Source organism: Equus caballus, chromosome 11 (assembly GCF_041296265.1).
Source record: "Equus caballus isolate H_3958 breed thoroughbred chromosome 11, TB-T2T, whole genome shotgun sequence".
In the NCBI taxonomy this organism is placed as follows: Eukaryota; Metazoa; Chordata; class Mammalia; order Perissodactyla; family Equidae; genus Equus; species Equus caballus.
This window is the reverse complement of record NC_091694.1, coordinates 48,194,027-48,215,080: the sequence shown is the minus strand read 5'-3', so window position 1 is coordinate 48,215,080 and position 21,054 is coordinate 48,194,027. Positions and strand designations below refer to the sequence as shown.

Genomic DNA, 21,054 nt, shown 5'->3' with positions numbered 1-21,054 from the left:
CAGAAAGAGTTAAGGGTGGGGGGGGGGGGGGGATTTAAGATGTTCATTTGGAATGCGTGCCAAATCCCTCACTCACGGGCCCCACCTCTCCGAAACAGAAACAACGAATCCCAAGCGAAGTTCGACACATCTTTTTATGTACAAATGGTCAACGGTACAGATGGAGTTACTTTTTATAAATATCTGCAGCCAATCCCCTAAAAAAGCTGTGAATACAAACTACCTCTCTGCACAAAGGGCCCGTCCGTCCCCAAAAGTGTTAACTTCACGAGAGCCTATTCTTAGCCAAACACTTGTGGGGCCTCCCGGGAAGGACAGGAGCGCGCTGGGACTGGGCGAGGGCCTTCCCATCTCCCCAGAGAGCCGAGGTGACTTGAAGGTCATCTGTTGCCTGGGACCTGGGAGTGATTAAAGTGTTTCTTCCCAAGACTTCGGTAGGTCGTCTTTGTCAAGCTGCTGATTAAGCGGTCTGTTTCCTGGCACTCGCCCAGAGGGAGGGAGGAAAGGAACCCACAATAGTGTGAGGAAGTCAAAAACTCTGGGTATTTTGATAAAAAACACTCAGTAATCAACGTAACCCTGGAAAGCCAAGGAATCGGATTCACCAGAGGCAAGATTGTGATTGAGAGTGCCAGCATCTACAGACAAGCGTTTTTTTTAAGGAAGATAATTACTTAGCACCAATTTCTCTCTCTTGGCTACTTTTTCCTGTTCCCTGGAGCCCTGGGCTGTGATGGGTCGGAGCGCAGCTCAGCGGGACGTTGGCTCCGTCACACAGCCCGGCGGCCGGGAGCGCAGTCACACACCACAGAGCAAACAGCGCTCACACCGCATTGCAACTGTTCTCGGGGGTCATCCTGACGCGGGGACACGAGCGGCCCCACAGTCGCCTCCTGGGGTTGCTCTTCGGCTCTTCGGGCCCAAGGGCCTTCACTCAAAGCGACGCAGGTGGTTGTACAGCGACTGGACGTAGGTGAAGACGCACATGGGGTCCGGCTTGCGGCCCATCACCATCATGTCCTCAACCTCGATGAGGCGCTCGCAGTTGGCCAGGTTCCTGAAACACAGAGCGCCATCAGCACCACGGGCCCGGCTGCCAGGCAGCCCCGCAGCACAGCTGTCATCACTGCCCAGGACAGAACCAGCCTGGAGCTGGGGGTCCCCAAGAGCCCCAGGAGGGGATGCAGATAACCCCTGAGGGACCCCAGGAGTCACACAGTCTAACGCAGTGTTTTCCAAACTCCCACATCCAGGAACCACCTATACCACTCATATTTTGATTAGTTTAACTAGACTAACTTTATGTCAATTTTTGGTGAAATTAAGTATCACGAAATTAAATTCCACTAAAAAATTTACTAATTTAGGCCCATTTCTATTAATAAAAATTTAATTCCAAAATTAAATTTCACTAAAAAAATATTCAGGGGCCAGCCCGGCCAGTGGCACAGCAGTTAAGTGCACACATTCTGCTTGGGCAGCCCAGGGTTCGCCGGTTCGGATCCCGGGTGCGGACATGACACCACTTGGCACGCCATGCTGTGGCAGGCATCCCACATATAAGATAGAGGAAGATGGGCACGGATATTAGCTCAGGGCCACTCTTCCTCAGCAAAGAAAGAGGAGGACTGGCAGCAGATGTTAGCTCAGAGCTAATCTTCCTCAAAAAAAAAAAAAAACAAGGTATATCAGCAGTCTATGGAAAATCAGCATGACCTATAAAAGTAAACGTAAAATGAATAAAGTAAAAAATAAGTTCACCCACATCCCTCCTAAAATAATGTTTAGAAACCTCTTTTTTACCCACAGTTTTAGAGATTTTTCATCACGATTCAGCACACATACACAGAAGCAGAAATAGTTTCGCAAAAATACTGACCCTTTCTACTACCCATGTTTTCTCTCTAAAATTTCATCTTTATTTCTCTCCCCATCTTTTTTTTTTTTTTAATGCTAGTCACGAACCACTAAATTGATTTTACTATCTGCTGATGGGTCACAATGTGAAATTTAAAAAATTGCCTAAAACCATCCTGCGACCCCCTCCTAGGGCCCTGTGCCTGGGAATCACTGATTTAACTCTTGGCACACGGGCGTAGATGCGTGTGCGAGCAGGGGCTTTCTCTGGGCTGGAGAGAAAGCTGTTGCCTGGGCCATTCCCAGCTGGGAGGGGAATGAAGGCCCGGCTTTGAGTCTCGTGGAGGCGGGAAGGTGAGGACCCACAGTTAAGGCACCTCTGGAACACCAAGCAATGCTTCTCCTGGGCGCCAGATGTGGCTGGCCTGACGCTATCAGGCAGAACCCAAAGAGCAAAAATGATGGCAGTCGGTCCAACCCTCAGTGTCCTTCCTCCAACCGCTGTGCGCACTCTCGTGGTTCCAGGCCCCAGTCTCTTTGTTCCCACGTGGAAAAGTGCATGCGCACCAGGGTTCACATCCCAGCGCCATCCTTACTAGCTGTGACTTTGGGCAAGACGCTTAATTTCTCTGGGCCTCAGTTTCCCCATCTGGAATAACAGCCACGTCACAGCATGGTGTGAGGATTACTGAGCTAATCCGTGCCAACCAGATGGAACGGCATACAGAAAGAGTTCAGTCAACATTAGAGATCATTACTGGTGCTGTTTTTATTATCATGACTCACTTTAAAAAGCAGAGAGGAGCATGGGGGAAAAGAGGCCCAAATTTGAAATCTAAATAACTGGGGTCAGATCCTGCCTCTGCCATTCGCTTCACCTCTCTGTGCCATTTCCTTAGCAGAAAATCAGATTCCCATCTCCACTCCCCCTCCCAGCGAGCTGGCGGGGCGGGGGGGGGGGGGGGGGGGGGGGGGGGGGGCGTGACGGTGGGGAGGGTTGTGTGCCTCCATGCGGCTCGGACCCCAGAGCTCGTGAGCCCGTTTGTGTGATTCAGGCAGCACTTTCTACCAGTCCCCACCGGCTTCTGGGGCCATGTCCTCCAAAGACAAGGACCGTCCACTAGCCCGGGGCCCTGCTCTATGGTGCTGGCCCCACCCCAGGCCTCCTATGAGAAACCAAATGTCAAGGTGAAACGGAGGCATCGCCGCCTCCCCCTCGGTTTGGAGCAGGTGGCCTGTAAGGGAATCCAGCAGCTTCGTGGGGTGGTGAGTGGGTCCGGCCCACTGAGTGGGCACCCTCGCTCCCCCGGATCGGCTATGGCAGGGCTTGGAGTCAGGAAAGTCAGTGGTCTGATGAGGAGAGGCATGCAAAGGTACTTCGTCGATGGTCAAGGACGGAAAAGCTGAGTCTTTCTGAGAGGCAGGGCCCTGAGTTCACCTTCCTGAGCTATCAGCTTAGCATCTGCTGCCCTCCTCCACACCTGCAGCACAGGGAGCGTTCCCCCACACCCCCACCGCCCACCTGGGGCCGCTGTCAGAGGATCCCAGGTGTGTGTGAGCAGCTTCTGCACGTGTCAGGTTATCGCCACCGACAGCAGGGGCCGCAGCGGTCACCCATGTTCAATGAGGGCGGCATCAGAAATCCAAACCTCGGCCTTGAAAGAACAGTAATCTCACCCTCCGAACATCCCCATCAGCAGCACCAAGGCTCTCTGCGGCTTGCTCACCTCCAGGTCCAGGGAAGCGGCCCTAACTTCCTCCAAGGACAGCTCAAAGCCTTCCGCAGATGGCTCTGGCCTTGAGAAAGTTTTCCTTTCTGTTTCTAATCCTATTTTGCCTCTTGGTACTTTCTACCTATTGGTCCCACATGGCTATTCTCAGTCTAATTTTTTCCACCCAAAAGAGTGGAAACATGTGGGAAGAGAATCTTCATATCCACGTCTTTCCATGAATCTACACATCTCTGGTTCCTTCGGTGCGTGTCCAAAGGGTACATGGGACCCTCTCCTCGGAGCTGGTTCTAGTTTCTTTCTCGCCCTCTTCACCGCAGGAACTCAGAATTGCTGGCACGTTCCAGGTGTGTGCAACCCACACAGGGAGAGGGAGCCAACCCTTCTTCATCCCTGAGGCTGCATTTGCCCTCGGAGGAATGACAGCCCTGCCCCTGCCCAGGCAGCAAGTCTTCACCATCGGGGTGGCGATTGGGATGGGCACTGAGGCCTTACCCCGGCATCACCCTTACTGCCCAGACAGGAAGCCTCGGGCAAGGTGCCCGGCTTCCCCCAAAACAACCAGGGGGCTGGGCCACTTCCACCTGGTCCGCACCCCACCCCAGCCAGCTACGACGGCAACACCAGGACTCCCAGAAGCTGCAGACACAGCTCCTGAGACAGGACATGAGGAAAGGAAAAGGATGATCAACACGGACTTTCATAAAAATATTTAAGTCTCAACATATCAGAGGCCCCAAATTGCCTTTTAAATTTTTTTAAAAACCTGCTTTTGTAAAAATCAGACAAGCTTGTTTTAAACAATTCAAACAACATGGAATAGTCCAAAGGAGAAAGCACGAATCCCTCCCATGTCGCTGCACAGCAAGACCCCAGGGAGCATGTGCTGCCGCCGATGTTCAGCGGACTTCCTCGGCCCACTCTGTCTGGGGTTGAAGGAGGTTTAGGGGGTTTCTCTGACTCCTAGCCACTGTAATCTTCGGCCACCACAGGGCTGGCCTGGAAGGCAGATGGAGGAGGGGCTGGAGGGGTTATTTTTATTTGTTTAAGCCCTCTCTAAATGCAGACCAGGATGCCAGGGCTTGGACTACAGTCTCCTCTCTGGTTTTAGACAGAGACACATGGGCCCTACAAATAGCCTGGAAGCCCCTTCGGGCCTGTGTAACCCGAGAGCAGGACACATTCCCCGCAGGGCAAGTGGGGGCCTCAGGCCGCACGGCGGGCTCCGGGGATGTGGGGAGAAGGGTGCAGAGGGTCAGGCACCCATGAAAGGGGCGGTCCTCCCGCCTTCCAAGTCCTGAACACCTGTCCCACAAAGGGAGTCACTCTGCTGTCAACACCGCATCACTCGCACAGATTAGGCTGCGGGGAATCTTTGGGACTGTAAACTGCTGGGGGAGGGGCAGCACAAACCACTTTCACTCCGTGGGTTCCTGATACATCTCTGTGCCTTGAAGGCACTCGCTCCTGAGAGGGTCTGGAAACGCTGCCTTCCTGATGTGAGGTGGACCCGATGTTTGGGCACCCCATCCATGTCCTCCTTCCCCTTCCAAAGGTTGTGCCTTCATCAGAGGCCAGCTCCTCCCATCCCACACTGCCTGCTCCCAAGGTGCCTTTCATAGCTCCATCCTGCTGCCCTAAGGGCGCTCCGTGGCTCCCACAGCCCCGCGTGTCTGCTTGGCTTTTGCTGGTGAACCGAAGGATATCTGTTAAGACACTGGTAGCCAGCATCCTTGAGCAGGTGTCCCTGTGCTTTCTTTCCAGCTTTCCTAACCAGCCTATTGTCCCAGACACTAGGCGATCCAAGGTGCTGTCCTCCCAGAGGCCTCGAGCAAGCCCACCTTCCCAGCCCTCTCCCCGTGTACCTGCGAGACCATCTCCCTGCCCAGACTCTGAGCAAGCTCCCCACACAGGCCGCCGTGGGTGCCCCTCTCCACCCCTCGAGTCAGCAGAAATGCAAGAACTCATCTCAGGGGCCCCATGGATCATGCTCCCCTCCCCAGCAGGCAGCAGGCTCAGGCCACGGGGAGGCGGGGCCCAGTTTTTCAGCCACGGTTTGCTCTGGGGAGGAGGGGGGCAAAACCTGGAGCAGCCTCCACCGCTGCCCGCCCCCCAGGGCAGGAATAGAAGAAACATCTGTGTGGAGTCTGGAGGCTCTGCAAGCTCAAACCTCGTGCTGGGAAAGCGCAGCCACGAACTGCCTCTGCTCCAGCTGCCAAGGGAAGCTGTGTTCCCTTCGAGCAGGGGTGCAGGGCCACAACGCTGCGGCCCAGGGCTCCCTCTCCCTGCCACAGCCCAGCCTGGTCCAGGGTTCAGCGTAACCATGGCAGCCAGGGCATGAGACGGCACCACGGGGCCCACGGACTTGATGGAGAAGAACTCCGTGAGCCAAGTGCAGCCTCCTCTCGCTGGGGTGGGTCTTGGGGTGCCTGCATCCGAGCCCAGGCCCCGCATACTCTGATGTCTGATTTTTGACAGTGGCCATTTCCAGGCTTCGAGCAGCTGGGCCTCCTCCCGGTGAGGCACCCCCTCCCCAACGCTGTGCCTTACACTTGGCTCTACTTCCCCATCGTCTGGATCCAGTTGCATAACACGCTCCATCCAGAGCTGTTTCTGCAATTAGGATGACAGCTAATCCCAAGCAGCCAAGAAAGAGAAGGCTTTTAAAGTATACAAGGAGTTCTTATGACCCCAAGGGGGCCGAGAGTCCAAGCGCGTCATCCGACAACACGACAGGGGCCAATACCGATATTCCAACAACTCAGGCCAAGGCGCTGGGAGCCAGTCTCCATTCCGCCCCCAGAGCAAGAGCTGCCGCTCCAGAGAGGCTGGCTGCCCAGCTCAAGGCGAGACCACAACACCAAGTGTGGGTCTCATAAGCGGCTGGCTCCCACTCCTTCGCTGGCCAGGCTCAGGGCCGGGTGTGGGGCGCTGCTATTGGGGCTGGGAGGCTGGGCTGGGAAAAGAATGAGGAGGCAGGCAAGGTCTGGGGTGAGGGCTCCTCCTGGACACGTGCACAGGGAATGCAGACTAGAAACAAAGGTGGTCAGGCAGCGAGGGATCACAGAGGCTCACAGCCCCAGGCACAAAGACAGGGGGGCAGGAGAGAAGGCCTTTGGGGAGGCCTTCCTCCCCTTAATTCCACGAAGCTTAGCATCAGGCAGCCTGAACACCTCATCTGTGCCCTGTGCCTGCCCTGGGGGCCTCCATGGACCACAGTGATAGCTCCTTGCCCTCTGCTTTCTGACCCTGTTCAGCCAACAGGAGGCCGTGGCATGAGGCAGGAGGAGGGCGGGGGCAGAGTATTTATTCCCCGCTCCCTCCTGCCAGGTCACAGTGAGCTGGTTGCATCCATTGCCCAAAAGCTGCACTGCCAGCAGCCAGCCCTCTCCACACAGCTCTGCTCCCCGGCTCCAGAACCTCAGGCTGATCCCCCGAGGGTGCGGCGCCACGCCTGGCTCGATTCCCTCACTCTTGCTCACACCTTCGCAGGAGTCCCTTAGTGAACCCTTCTCAGCCTGAATGTGCCCCACCAGAACCCCTGCTCCGCCACTCTCCCGATGCCTGGGGATTGCCCTCAGCCAATAACCAAACCCCAAACCGGCTTCCCCAGCACCTCTGGATCCCAGAATCGCTCCCGCCCAATCTTCTCCCTACGAGCGGGTCTTAAGAAGGTAAGCAGTTTCATGTCAAACGCTAGAACAGTGTTTAGAGGAGCAAAATCTACTCATTGGAGAAGTTTCTGACACGTGCCCCAGGCAGAGCTTACTCCATTTTCTGCTGATAGAAGCTGTGGCTCGCCCAAGCAACTGCATCTTCCACCAGCCCGGAGAGCACAGACTCAGTGCTCTGGGGACCCAACCCCGCTGGGCTCCCGGACTGCCCTCCAGAAGCCAGGCACACAGCAAAGAGGGCAGGTCCACTGGGAAGAGAGCCCCACTCTACCACCGCATGCTAAGGAAGGCGGGCAAATCCCCCTGCTCCAGGCCTCAGTATCCCCATCTGTACACGAGGCAGACAGATTGGACGGCCTCAGGGTCCTCGGCTCTGTGGACAGCTGCTCCATATCCTGCCCGCCCCCGAGCTCCACCGGGGCAGAGGTCAGGTTCAGCGACTGGGCCGGGGCTGGCAGCCAGCAAGATCCACCATACTCACTCGGCCATGGTGAAGGCCAGCTCGAAGTTCTTCTGCCGCTGCGTGGGGCTCAGGGCGCTGTAGTCGAAGGCGTCAGGGAAGAAAGAGTGCACCAGGGCGCAGAAGGCCATCCCGTCGCTCCAGCTGGAGGAGAAGTTCTGCAGGTCCACGTGCTGCCAACGAGGCAAGGCCAAGGCCCGGAGGTGAGAGCGGGGCACGCAGCTGCCCCCCACCCAATTCAACCCCACCAGCAGATTCTTCCAGCCTCTCCCAAGGCTACCACCCACCCAGCTCTATGAGCCATAGTCGCCAGACCTCACCCCAGAAGGGGCACTAAACCAGGCTGCTCAGGCAGACGTGGGATTCTCGGGATTTCCAAGCACTTGCTGGGGGCAGCTGGGGACCGACCGGGAGGCACAATTTCTCCAGCTCCTACCTCTCCGCCCCAGCCTGGGGTTCCTGCCCTGGCCAGGCAAACAAGAGCAGGGGTGGTGCTCCGTCAAGCCTCTGCCCGGGGGTCCCGGTGCCGGGGTGGCACGCTGGGCTCACCTGGTAGCCGAGAGTCTTGTTTCGGCACCACTCGAGCAGGAGCTGCTTGATACTGCTGGCGCTGGCCACGCCAAAGCTCTGTGACCGCTTCAGCTTCGCCCGCGACTCGCCTTTCCCCCTGCGGAGCAAGGGCGGGCTGCCGTGGGGGCTGTGGGGCCACCCCTCAGCAGCCAACTCCTCCCAGAGGCCGGGGAGGCCCCGACCATTCCTACCACCAGGAAGATACCCCCACCCATTCTGCTAGCACGTGGCCTCCCTCACCCCACACCCACGTCCACGCATGAGCCATGCAGACCAGCCACACAGCCTCCCTTGATAGATCTGCCAGGATCAAACCCCCTTGGCAGCCTCGGGTCCCCTATTTATTCCCCATACTGGGAACTGGGGGTCACTTGGCAATCCTGGGACAGAGGACCTGAGCCAGCGTGGCCCTGTGGCCCCACCCTTTGGATGGAACACACTTCCCCCTTCCCTTTATCCCATCCGCCTTCTGAGCCTTCCTCCAAGGCTGTCCTCCCTGATGGTCTTTCCTCGCCGGGAGGGAGGGTCTCCTCCTCTGGGCCCCAGGATCCTCCCTAACAGCTGAGATCGGGTTGTCTGGGTCAGTGGGGACACTTCCGGGGTCAGCTGCCCTCACTAGAGTCAGAGCCTCAGGGGCCAGGGCTGGGGGTTGTCTTCACCATCACACAGGCCTGGGCCGCACACAATAGGCATCACTACCATGCACTGACAGGAGAGCTGGATAAAGGTACAAAGGCGGATCCCATCTCCAACAGGGGGTTTGAGGCATGATGGGGGCCAGTAGGCACTCAGGTTCCACTGTGTCACCTCCCAGTTCCTGCCCATCCGGTCTCCCTACTCAGGCCCCAAAACCAAAGGAGGGCGGTCCAGGGCCCCTCTGGCAATTGGTGGGGGGGGCTCTCATCCAGCCTTACCTGGCTCCCTGCCCCCCAGCCCACCCGGTAGCCCAGCCCTGACCTGTGTCTTGCCTGAGAGGTCACCTCTTGGGGAACCGGCCCCTGGAGAATAGGACAGGGCCAGGTTTGCTGTGCTGTGTCTACCTGACCCCAGTCTGGGTCTGAGCCTACTCTGGGGCCTGGCCTGGTCTGGGGGGTTGAGGTCCGTACTTGCTCGCTGTGTCCTGCTCCCATTTCTCAAACAACGCCTTCCGGGCCTGTGCCCCCGAGGTGCGGGGCAGTGTCTGCGACCTCACCAGCTCCCGGCGACGCTCCCCCTGGCGAGGGGCCTGAGTCGTGGCTGGTGGCTGCGTGGATGGGGGCGACTGGGGTGGTGTCACCAGAGGTGGGCTGAGGAGAGAACCGCTGTGTCAGGAACATAGATCCAGCCGTCACTGGCTCACACAGGCCCCAGGGTCCCCCACCCCACTGAGTGTGAAATGAAGCAGCAATGGGGCTACAGGCAGAGAGGAAGCATCACTCACTCCAGTCCCAACCGGTTCAGCAGGTTTTCTGAACTGCGCTGCTGTCTCAAGCAGGCCTGGCCAGCAGTGGGCCCCCTCTCTGGGAACACTGACACCCTGGCAGGTGGCAATGCCTGGGGCGGCCAGGGGGCATCCTCCGTGGGCAGGAGATGTCCTCAGAACCAGGCCCACCAGGACCGGGCCCCCCCGACCACCACGACATAAGACCCCCATTGTTTTCTCCCTGGAACAGTCTGCCAGAAAGTCACAATTCTCCTTTTATTATTAAAAGGAAAAAAAAAAAGCCAAGCCAGCCCCCTACCTCCCCCTTAGCTCCAATCACAGTCCAGCTGGCCTGGGGGGGTATGGGGACAACCACAGGCCAGGAGGTGGCCTACACCTCAGGGAAGGCCCCGCAGACCTGCCCCAGCCCAGGCCTCTCCAGGCATCCCCTTGGTCCACGCGCAGGAAGCACCCGGCTCTGAGGGACCCCAGCCAGCCCGGATGGATGAAGAGGAAAATGGGAGGTCCTCCCACCGTCCCTCCTTCTGCGGGGACTGAGACACCCCTTCCAGTCCTTGGACAGACTTGCTTTGTAGGGATCACAGAGAGACCAGCCTGCAGCCATCTTTCTTCAAACCAAACTCGCCACGAGGCCCCACTGCCTCCTTCCCCTGCCCAAACCCCACCCAGCAACCCTGCTGCCTTAGTTCTCCAGAGGCCACAAGCCAAGGAGGGTGCCTCCTCCTGGGGTCAGCACAGGGAGCGCCCGGCAGGGTCCTGGGCAGCCTGGGTCCAAGGCAAAGCCCAGAAGTTAAGGGGCAGTGACGACCCCACCTACCGGGAACAGGGGGCCTGACTCACCTGTCATCGCTCCTGCCTGCCGTCACTGCCCCATAGCCAGAGCTCGACAAAGACCGTGGCAGAGAGTTCTTCTCTGCGGGACAAAGGGAGGGAGAGAAATAACAAACCTTGGCCTTGGGGAGGGCCAGCCACTGCCTGCCTCCCGCCCCCTCGGCCAACAGTTGAGGAGAAAGGAGGTTGGGAACATAGAGCAATGACATCAAAGAGGTCTTTTAAAGTGTCCCCACCTGCTTTTGAGAGCACAGGGCCCAGGGCCTCCTGGGCTGCGTATCCAGCAAACACTCTGTTCCCGAGCCCTCAATTTTGGAAGCCCACACAGCCCCACCAAGGACACACCACTGAGGCCTGACCACAGGCCCAAGACAGATGCTGGGGGATGGCGCCGAAGCCTGCAGGGTAAGAGGCCCCCTTCTAAGCACAGCCTCGACCTGTACTGAAAGCTGTGGTCGTCTCCTGCGGGGGTGATGCTATCTCACAGCTTCCCCAGGGGAGGAGCCAGGCAAGGACGGGCCCCAGCTGATGGAGCAGGCGGGCTAGGGAAGAGGGGCGCGGTGACAGGCAGAAGGGGCGCTGGGGCTTGGTCCCAGGTTTTCGGAGTCTCTCAGCAACCCCCCCAAGCCCCTGCCCGCCCTCCCACCTCGAGGTGGGGTCTGCCCCCAGGCCAGGCTCTCCCCCTAGGCTGCCCTCCTGCTCCTACCACTCGGACTGGAAGTCCAGGGTGTGACAGCCTCGCTGGGGCTCGAGCCGAGGCCCCCCAGGACGGCGGCAGACGTGGGAGAGAGAGCTGCAGCTGAGGTCTCTCCAGAGAACCTCTCGGAGACTCGGGTGACAGCTGTGACGGGCTGGTGAGGCAGCCGCAAGGAGAGGCTCACAGGGCGAGGTTTGAGGGGCTCTGGTGCCGGGAACGACTGGGCAGCCTCAGGGGGTCCATCGCCTGGACCTGGAACATGGGACCAGCAGGGGTGGGGGCAGTCAGCCACGGCATCCACAGGGGCCTCAGACCCCCCCAGGAGGACTCCAGCCTCCGTGAACCCTCTTCCCCCCTCCTCCAGGAAGGCCTCCCTGACCACTCCAGCTCCCTGATCTCCCCCTACTGGGGTCCTCTCACTGCTCCAACCAGAGCTGCCATCTGCTCCAACTTCCCCTCACAGCCCACTCATTAAATACTAGTTGGTTTATCAGTCCACTCTCTACCCTGTTCAGTGCGTGGACAATTCCTCAGCCCCTTGCTTGCATTCCTCCAGAAACAGGGAAGCTCACTACCTTTCAAGATTTCCCACTTCCCTCTCTGTTTAAAAAGTTCTGCTTCATACTGAATGAAGCTGCTCTCCAGGCAGCCTCTCCACCCATTAGAGTTGAGGCTCAAGTCCCCCATCCCAGCCAAGGGACGGCCTGGCACAGAGGCACGGCCGAGGCTCCGATCCCCATACCTACCCAGCCACCCATCCTCTGTCGCCGGCCCCTACCTGCCCCCGGCTGGTGCCCGTTCTCGATGATGCACGAGTTTGAGGTCCTCCTCATCTCTGACTCACTGGCTTCATCAGCATGATCCACACTCTAGAGAGACACGAACACCGTAGAGGCCCCAGCCAGGACCAGCAGTCCACTCCCAACATTGCTCTCCCAAGCCCCTCCTGGTTCTGGCAGGGCGAATGGCACTCACGTGTGAGACAGCCCACCCCCGAGAAGGACGAGGTCACACAGCAAGCTGGGGCAGACCCAGCCCCAGCTGCTGAGCCCCTGGGAGCCTGTGAAGCTGCCACTGAACTCATCCCAGAGCCCAAAAATGCTAGGGACAAAGGTCAAGGTGGAAGGTTCCGAAGGAGTGTGCAAGCTGGGCACCCCCCTTCCCCCAGGCTGGACCAGATGACCTGGGTCTGGAAAGCCTGGCCCCCACTCATCCCAGCTGGGCAGGGAGGCATGGCCGCCTGTGTGGGAGCCGCTGAAACCCAGAGACATAAGGTCCTTCTAGGCTGATGATGGGCACTGGTGCCCTCAGGCTGAGGACTCTTCACCGGATGCAGGGTCACGAGATTTGCCCAGACGTCTGGAGTACAAGGGCCTGATCGGCTCCATGCGGCCCCTCCAACCCCTCTGGGCTACAGCAGTTGCGGGAGGCAGTACAGAGAGTGAGCCAAGACCAAGAGCCATCAGGAGAGCCTGGCATCCTGGCTGTACCACCACCCACCGTGTGACCTGAGTCAGGTCATGACCCCTCTGGGTCTCAGTGTCCCTGTTTGAGATATCGGAACAGGCTATACAAGTGCCATTTGAGCACCTACCAAGTGGCAGGCCCTTTTTCTGGACATGCCACTTAGACCAACTTGCTTCTGTCCTCCCAGATAGGTGTGACCAGCCCCATTTTACAGAAGGGACCCCAGGGCTCAGAGTGGGGATGTGCCCTGTCCAAGGTTAGACAACCAGAAACAGCTGAGATGTGCGGCCAGGAGGAACATTCTCCTCAACCGCGGTCCTGCCCTTCTCACAGTGAGGGAGGAAGGCAGGGCTCACAGTGTCTGTAAGGCTGGTGGGGTCTGTCTGGCAAAAAGGTGACCGAGGCCAACCCCTACCTGGGGCTCCAGTAAGAGCCCATGATGGGTGGCTTGGTAGGTTGGCTGTACCTCTCTCTAGATGCCTCCAGGCTGGTCCCCTTGTCTACAAGTTTCCCAGATGACAAAAGCCCTTTCCTGGCCCCAGACAGCTCACCCACCCCTGCAACCAGGGCAAGAAGTGGCCACCCTGCCATGGGGGAATCAGCCTGGTAGGGGAGTCAGGACCACAAGCTGCCACTGCTGAGCCAGCAGGAGAGTGCGTGCCTCAGACAGACTTCATCCAGCCCAGTGGGCCAGGGAGGGCTTCCCAGAGGCAGGGGGACCTGAGCCAAGCCGAGAATAAGCCAGGTGGACGAGGAGGGGAGGGTATTCCCAGCAGAGAGACTAGTGTCTACAAAGGTAGACAGACATCGAGGCACAAAGCATTCTGATCTGGTGGCTGCAGAAGCACCACACAGCCCAAGGTGCCAGCCCCCAGAGCCTGGACTTGACTCCTTGGACAAGAAGGAGCTGAAGGTCGTCAGCTCTGTGTGTAGGAACATCAGTCAGAAGCCAGTGAGACAGCGGCATGGAAGGAGGAAATGGGCAGTAGAAAGGTAAAGGGCAATAAGGACTCAGAACCTGGGGGCAAGAGGGTGGATGTGGAGGGAGGGGAGGACGTCATGCCTCTTCCAAGCCTGGGCTTCCGGCCTGAGGGACATGACTAGGAAGGGAGGTGGCATTGGTAGGAAAACAAGGACTTCAGTTTTGGACATGCTGAGTGTAAGGTGCCCCTGAGGCATCAGGGAGTGGAGGTCAGGAGGTAGCTGGATACTTGAGTCTGAAGTTTAAGAGGAAGGATGGAGGAAGGATGGAGAAACAGGAGTCTCGCTTTCAGAGCACAGCTGAGGAAGGGCTGGCTCGGGGCTGACGGGGCCGGGATGAGGCACCACCTGAAGGGGCAGAAGAGGAGTCTGCAGAGGAGAACGAGAAGGAGCAGCAGCGGGTTAGGAAGAGAACCAGGAGAACACTGGGTAAGTGCATCAGGAAGGCAGGCAGGCCAGCGGCGTCCACAGGTGGCCTCAGGTCAAGGAAAAGAAGGGCCAGATGAGATCTAAAAAATGTCCACTGAGTTTAGCCAAAAAGACGTCGCTGGTGATGAATCAAGGTGGGGGTGGGGGCAGGAGACGGCCTGGGGGAGAAGCAGAGGAGCCATGGAGAAGACACAGTAACTAGCCATGAGGGGAGGGGGGAAAGGGGTTTGAGCTCCAGCAGGGGGAGGGGACCCTCTGCAGGGGGAGGGGGCGTCCCCGGGGAAGTGGGAGAGGACAGGACTCAGAGTCTGGCTTTGGGGAGGAGGCGACCCTCAACTCCCGATTCAGGAGGATGGAGGGGGAGGGGCCACACCCACTGGCAGGAACAATGGAGAAGGGTGGGGGCATCTCCTGGCACCCCAGCAGGAGGGCACACCTAGAGCTACACTGGGCCAACTTGAGACCAACTCAGCAGGGGGAGGAGAGACTGCCAGTCCATCCTGAACCCCCCACCCCTCACCCATCCCCGGGGCTGGCTCAGCTCTGGGGTCTCCATGTCCCCCCACCCACCCTACTCTGGTCCAACAAGTTCCACAGGTCCAGGCAGGGGCCTGGAGGGACAGCCTGATGGTGAAACCATCTCCCCAGGAATGTGGGTCTCTCTGGGGGGCCCCCCCAGATGCCCGCCCCTGCACGTTGCAGGCCAACACCCCCCATGAAGCCCCAGGGGACCAGATGCCACGACCAGACCCAAAGTAGGTTCTGGACTAGCTGGATCCTGCCAAGGGCTCTCCAGTTAAGCAAGGAGGGAAAGGGGATGGAGGTAACTCATGCTGGGAGGGGGACTGAAGCTGGAGTGGGGGCTGAGCCCAGACACTGGGGTCCCCCTGCCCCTCACTCCCCCACCCCTGAGACTGGACCCACTCCTCATCCAAGGAAAGTGCTCTGCCCACACCTCAGGCCAACGGACAAGGGGGCTATTTGGAACCTACCCTCCAACCCATCATCACACAAGCCCGGGGAGGGGGTGGGGTCACCTCTAACCTCACACAGAGACTAAAGGCAGCAGCAGAGTCGAGGTCTGGGACTTGGGTCTCCTACCCCAACCCAGGGCCCTGTCCACAAAGCGCTCTGGCCTTCCAGAGGGCAGAAAGGTCAACTCAAGACAAACCTGTCACCCAGGACCTGGGGTGGGGTGAGCCCTGGGCCCTGCGGTCTCAGCCAGATGAGGGGGAGACAAGGAGAGTGGGTACCCACCTCGACGGGACCTGAGCCCTTAAACCAAGGGGCTGGGCTGGAGCAAGCACTTCTCCCCCTCCCCAAGCCACCCAGGGGGCCGGCACGCTCTCCCAGTGGTCTTCCTTCGTGGGGCAGCCTGCTTCCACCACAGGGAAGGGAACCAGGGAGGGACCCCTGTGCGGGGCCAGGGTGGAAACCACTGAGAGCCCTGGGGACGGGCACTGGTCCTGTTGAGCTGGCTCTAGCAGCCCCAGATTCCCATCTGGGCTTTGTCTTAAAGAAGGGGGAGGCTGCCCATGAGGGACCCCAGGCCTGGGAAGGCTGGGGGGTGAGGCGGGGATGCAAAAAGTCTGATTTCAGAGACCTTCTCACTGGGAAGATTTTTCACACCCTTGTGAGGGTAGGAATGATATTTTGGGCATTCTCAGTGCTGCCTGACCCCATGCGGGCTCCTGCGTGGACACTCGCATGCCCAGCGCAGCCCGCAGGCACCAGAACCCCCATTCCGAGCTGGCAAGCACAAACACGGCTGCCCTGGCTGCCCCGCCCTTCTCCTCGCTCACACGCCCTTCTCCTCGCTCACACCACGGTTCTAAAGCCTCGATTCAAACTTCTCCCCAAAGCATTTAACTCTCTTATCACACAGTGTGTCTGGGAAAGGAAGGCAGATAAGGCGGCTCTGGTTTCTCTCATGGTCGGCCTCCCGACACCGAGCTCCTGGCAGTGGTTCCTGACGGACACCACTGCCTTGGCCACGGGGACCTGGGGGCTCCAGCTCAGCTGAGGACACTTTCAGGGAACAACTCTGGCCCAGCCTCCAGGGCCAGGCCTGGCCTCAGGCTGCTGCCATCCACCACAGGCCCCCAGCCGGCTCCCTCCACCCACCAGACCACAGCTGCAGCTCTGTACACACTTTTGTGACCAACAGGGCTGACGTCACTGTTATAACTACCCGCCCTGCTCAGCACCAGGGGCCCCACAGGGCTGGGCCAATCCCCCTTGGTTTCGATACAAGGAAACTGAAGTCCAGCTGGGAGGAGATGTCCCCAAGGCCTCACAGCAAATGCGCCAAAAGCAGCTCCTGTCTGCCGCAGGGTCTGAGGCCTCCTACAGGGAGTCCTCCTTGATTACTTCCACCCAACTGCCCTGCCCTCTCCCTCTTCTCACAACCTCCCTGGCTACTCACTACCTAGTAAAGTCAAGGTTTGTGCACTCAGAAGCGGATTACTTGATCAACTCTTTCTGCACTGAATTCAGGGCACATCTGTATCCTGAGCATGACCCACCTCCAAGCCCCACAGTCCCCAGTTTGAAACAACAGGAAGCAAAAGGGTCTCAAAACAAGGGTCTGTAAAGCTCGTGCTTGTTACAGAGGGGCCGTGTAAACAAACCAGCCTCCACAAGGCCTGACCGCAGCCACCACTGTCTCACGTGTGCGTCTGAGACCCTCACACCTAGACCCCCCTGTGACAGGGCAGTAAGAGAGGACAGAGGATAAGCCGCACTGGCACCCAGCCGCGACTCCGTCCAGTCTTGCCCCCGGAGCCCTGAACCCCTGTTCGTGACCAACAGCCCGATCCCGTGTTCCTGGTCACAGCACATGAGCAGGAACATGTGGATGGCTCCGCACGGCACCCTCACCGCCAGAAGCAGGCTGGGAGCCTGTGTGGGCGCTCCTGGGAGGTGGGCTGCAAGAGAAGTGGGACCGGTGCTTCTGGAGTCTGGCAGCTGCCTCAGGCCAAGGGCGCTGGTGCTCAGGGCACCGTGAAGCCTCCGGCCCCGCTGGAGACCTTGACCATCCTCCACCCACGGTGCTAGGCTATGCTGGCCCTTCCACTTCACCTCAGGCCTTTCTGAAGTCCGCAGCCTACTCCCCGAGTATGTCTCCACCCTCAGCCCCCAGCAGGCTGCAGCATTCCTGCTCAGCCCCAAACTCTTCTTCCAGAAGGACTCCCCTCTCTCAGTTTCTAAGAGCGCTCTCCGTGCCTCCTAGCTCCCTGGCAGTTCCTCTGCCTCCGCCCAGGGCTCCTGCCTCACCCTCTCCTTCTGTGCCACCGCCCCGAAGACCTCGCCCAATCGAGTGCTTCAGCCGCCAGCTCTGCCCTGCTATCTCCCTTACCTCTGGCCGTGACCACTCTTGTGCACAAGATCCATGACTCCACCTCCAGCACAGCTTCGCCTGGATGTCCCACAGCCCCTCAAGCTCAGCACGACCCAAAGGGAACCCGGCATCGCCACCAGATCTGGAACCCAGTAGTCCCCAGGCAGGGCTCCTCTCGGCTTCCGTGCTCACACCCAAGGACTCTCTCACTCTGCTGATTTCCCCGAGACCTCTCCCCAGGGCAGCCCAGCTCTCCAGCCGCCCACCACCGCCCAGGCTCAGACCGTCCTCCCCGCCCTCCTCGGACCATCACAGTTAAGGTACCCTGTCCCCAGCCTCCCTCCAACCAGCCAGCCCTCCTTGAGGGAGCTTGCCAGATACAAGGAGGACCCGGTCCCTCCCCTGCCCTGCCCCCCTCACCCACCACCCCCCTAACCAAGAGGACCAGCTCACCCCACACGACTAACGGCCAATTCCCACTGGAAAAATCTTCTCACGTATGTACATGTATGCATGTATGCATACACATATATGACTGAGATTATTTTTCTTAAAACTTAGGCAGCTGCTTCCATGAGCAGACACGTAGCAAACGTGCATTAAAATAAAACCTCAGAAACAGCCGATGACACAGTTTATCAGGCACCTGTGTGCTCAGTGGTGATTTTATATCATAGGACAGAGTTAAGTGTATCCAGGTTTCCAGACACTTCACACGGAGCACTGGAACACCCATGGGCTCTGCCACCAGCACTGCTTCAAGAACCTCCCACCCCCGGGGGACAAAGCCCGACTCCACTGCCCAGCATCCAGGGGGCTTCACAACTCACTTATCCGCTCTCACACCCATCAGGCTCCCCTCCGGCCAGCGAGTCCTTTTAGCCTTCCCGAGGCTGAATGCACACCACCACACCACCCCCATCTGCGCCAGCAGCAGCACAAAGCCTTCCTGGGACACCCACCGGGAGGAGACTGTCCTGTCTGGAGCAGAACATCTGCTCTGGCTGCCCTCAGCGCTGGGCCTGCTCTATCTGGGGCCATCTCCCATCCAGCTGGGACCTCCCAGGACAAGGGCTAATGTGATCCTCCTCCTGGCCCCCTTAGGTGCAGCCCAGCTCACAGGGATCATCTGAATGTGTGATGGATTGAACCAAGGAGGGGCAGCAGGTGCAGACTACCCAGACCCAGACCCCAGAAACCCAACCCCAGAACATATGCCTGAGCAGAGTGGAAAATCCCACCTCAGGGCCACTGAGCATACAGCGGAAACATTCTAACCTGCCACTCCAGGAGGCCCCATGCTCAGGGTACGGGCTGGTCCACACCGGCCTCCACCCCACCCCACGCAGTGCGGGCCTCTGGCCAGCAAGTGACCCCGGGAATCTGGAAACTGCTCAAGGCTGGTTTCCCCGTCTCTCCCTTCACGGTGAGGGATTTACCCCCTGCGAGTTCCCAAACGCGCGGTGGGGCTGCAGCCTGAACAGACTGCGTCCTCCGCCCCGCCCCCACCCCCGCCACGAGGGCTTGAGTTCTCACTCTGGGTTAATCAATAAACGAGCCGTCAGGCCTCAGTGAAGTGGCAACGCGGGGGGCGCGTGAACGGAGGTGGGGGGAGTAGGGGCTGCTGACCATTCCAACACGCCCGCGAGGCCCCAGGTGGTGCTGAAGGGTCAGGAGCCAGACCTCGGCGCCCAAGCCCTTAGTGTCATGGGACAGAGGGGAGAAGGAGACAGAACTCAGGGCAAACATCGGGCCCGGCTCCAAAGCAGGGAGGGGGCAAGAGACAGGTGCAGAGGGCAGGCTAAGACAGCGCTTCTCCGGCCCTCTTCCACTCCGGAGCGGCGGCCGGACCCCCGCGCCCGAGGCCCGGCGGAGGGGCAGCCCCGGCCCAGCAGCCGCACGCGGGCGCACGCACTCGGGGCAGAGGGGCGGCCCCAGAGCGCGGGGCCCCGCTCCCCCGGCGCACACGCACCCGCGGCCACGCTGCGCGAGGCTCACCTGGCCGCGGCCGGACAGCGAGAAGGTGGCGTGGCTGGCGAAGCGTGCAGTGCCCAGGCGGGGCGCGCGGTCCCGGCCGCCGGGCGCGGGCGGAGGGCTGGGCGTGCCAGGCGTACCGGCAGCGGGGGACAGCCCGGTCGCCAAGCCCAGCGCCTCCACCTGGCTCGTCAAGCGCTCGAGCTGCGACTGCAGCCGCTGGTTGTCGCGCTGCAGCTCGGTCACGGTGCGCGCCAGCGGGCCAGCCAGGCGCAGCGCCTCGGCCACGCGCCGCTCCACGCCGCGCTGCAGCCCCTGCATGTCCTCGTGCAGCGCGCGCACCGCGCCCTCCAGCGCCGCCTCGTAGCGGCCCAGGGCCTCGCGCACCGTGCGCGCCTCCTCGGCGTCGGGGGTCGGCTCCATGGCCGAGCAAGGGCGCGCGGGTCTGAGTGCGGGCCTAGCAAGGAGAGAAGCCGAGCTCTACAGCTCCGGGCCGCGACTGGCCGCCCCGATTGGGTTCGCCCGAGGGGCGGCGGGAGGGGCGGGCGGAGGGCGGGGCGGCCCCGCGAGCCCCGGGACTGGGCGCCGCGCGGGGCGGGGCCTCGGGGGCGGGGCCGGGGCTCACTCGCGGCCAACTCCGGAGACCCCCCGCCCCTGGAGACCCGGCGGGTGGTGGTGGGGTGGGGGGTCCCCTGGTGGCACCGAAGGAGCACAGCTCGCCCCGCCTCTGCTCTCGCGGGGTGCGGAGCCCGGGGAAGCACCTAGTCCGAGCGCCCCCTCCACGCGACCCCCGAGGAGCGGCGTGCAGCCTGGGGGAGGGGCTGCGGGCCCACCGGAAGAAGGCCTCGACCCCCAAGTGGACTTTACTTTGGAGACCATAGACGCGGATTATGCGTTCCCTCGGGGCTCTTACTCGAGGGCCTGCTCCTGCTGGGGATGGGGACTCCCCTACTACTCCAGGGACGGGAGAGCAGTAGCAGCAATCCCCAGAACTGCCACCCTGACCCTCACCCTGTGCCCCCCAGTGCCCTCTCTCCCCCGGGGGCACGCTCTCACAAGCATATACTCACCTGTGGGATCTTTGCCTGGAATTTCTTGCACCTGTTATAAGACCTAAGCGAGAAGAAGACGGATGGTGAGGGCCCCGCCCTGTCTCTGCAATTCTGCGTTCTCCCCTCCCAGCCCCACCCTGTGTAGCAAGATCTTTGTGTCCTTCCTGCCGGTGCTCAGTAGAACTCCAGGCTCACCAGAGGGCCCCTGTTAGGGGATCCAGGAGAGGCGGAGGTCAGACAGAGGAAAGGGTGTGCTCAGGGCTGAATCTCCAAATCCTGGGACCGGTGACTTTGGACCTAATCATCTCCCCTCCCCTCATCAGAGTCTCAGTCTCTGACCTCTATCCACAGACCAGGGCTCCCACCTCTATTCCCTCTCAATGCTCCTTTCATGCCTAAACCCCAATATTCCTCCCTTCTAAACCCACTACCCCCAAACCATCAGAAGAAACAGAGAATGGAAGCAGTCGTTGCTGCAGGAGGATAGGACACAATGAGCAAAGATGCTGTTTCCGTGTGTATTGTAAAACTGATTTAAAATAAAAATGGGGACATCCCATCCTTTGTGC

The 21,054-nt window shown here is 59.8% G+C and overlaps 1 protein-coding gene across 7 annotated transcripts; it reads right to left on the bottom strand.

The window, feature by feature from the left end:
* Window positions 1-116: 116 nt before the first annotated feature.
* On the bottom strand, window positions 117-20,639 carry SMTNL2 (smoothelin like 2). Of its 7 annotated transcripts, none has more exons than XM_070226483.1 (8): window positions 20,504-20,639; window positions 12,021-12,111; window positions 11,252-11,494; window positions 10,555-10,627; window positions 9,398-9,577; window positions 8,271-8,388; window positions 7,743-7,894; window positions 117-1,057 (listed from the first exon to the last, which is right to left on the bottom strand). In XM_070226483.1, the coding sequence occupies exons 2-8, from the start codon at window positions 12,073-12,075 to the stop codon at window positions 931-933; spliced, it is 948 nt and encodes a 315-aa protein (XP_070082584.1). In that variant the 5' UTR covers window positions 12,076-12,111; window positions 20,504-20,639; the 3' UTR covers window positions 117-930. The 7 variants fall into 7 exon arrangements, with proteins under 7 accessions (XP_070082584.1, XP_023509060.1, XP_070082587.1 ...); XM_023653292.2 differs by lacking the exon at window positions 20,504-20,639 and adding an exon at window positions 19,458-20,035; XM_070226486.1 differs by lacking the exon at window positions 20,504-20,639 and adding an exon at window positions 18,738-19,105.
* Window positions 20,640-21,054: the final 415 nt, after the last annotated feature.

What these genes read in the sequence shown, in the direction of transcription:
- SMTNL2 (XM_023653292.2), bottom strand. Translation starts at nt 19,856, where the DNA reads ATGGAGCCGACCCCCGACGCCGAGGAGGCGCGCACGGTGCGCGAGGCC. An exon ending in CTGGACTTCCAGTCCGAGTG is followed by an intron (nt 10,628 to 11,251) that starts GTAGGAGCAGGA and finishes TTTGTCCCGCAG; the next exon opens with AGAAGAACTCTCTGCCACGG. An exon ending in GCAGGCAGGAGCGATGACAG is followed by an intron (nt 9,578 to 10,554) that starts GTGAGTCAGGCC and finishes TTCTCTCCTCAG; the next exon opens with CCCACCTCTGGTGACACCAC.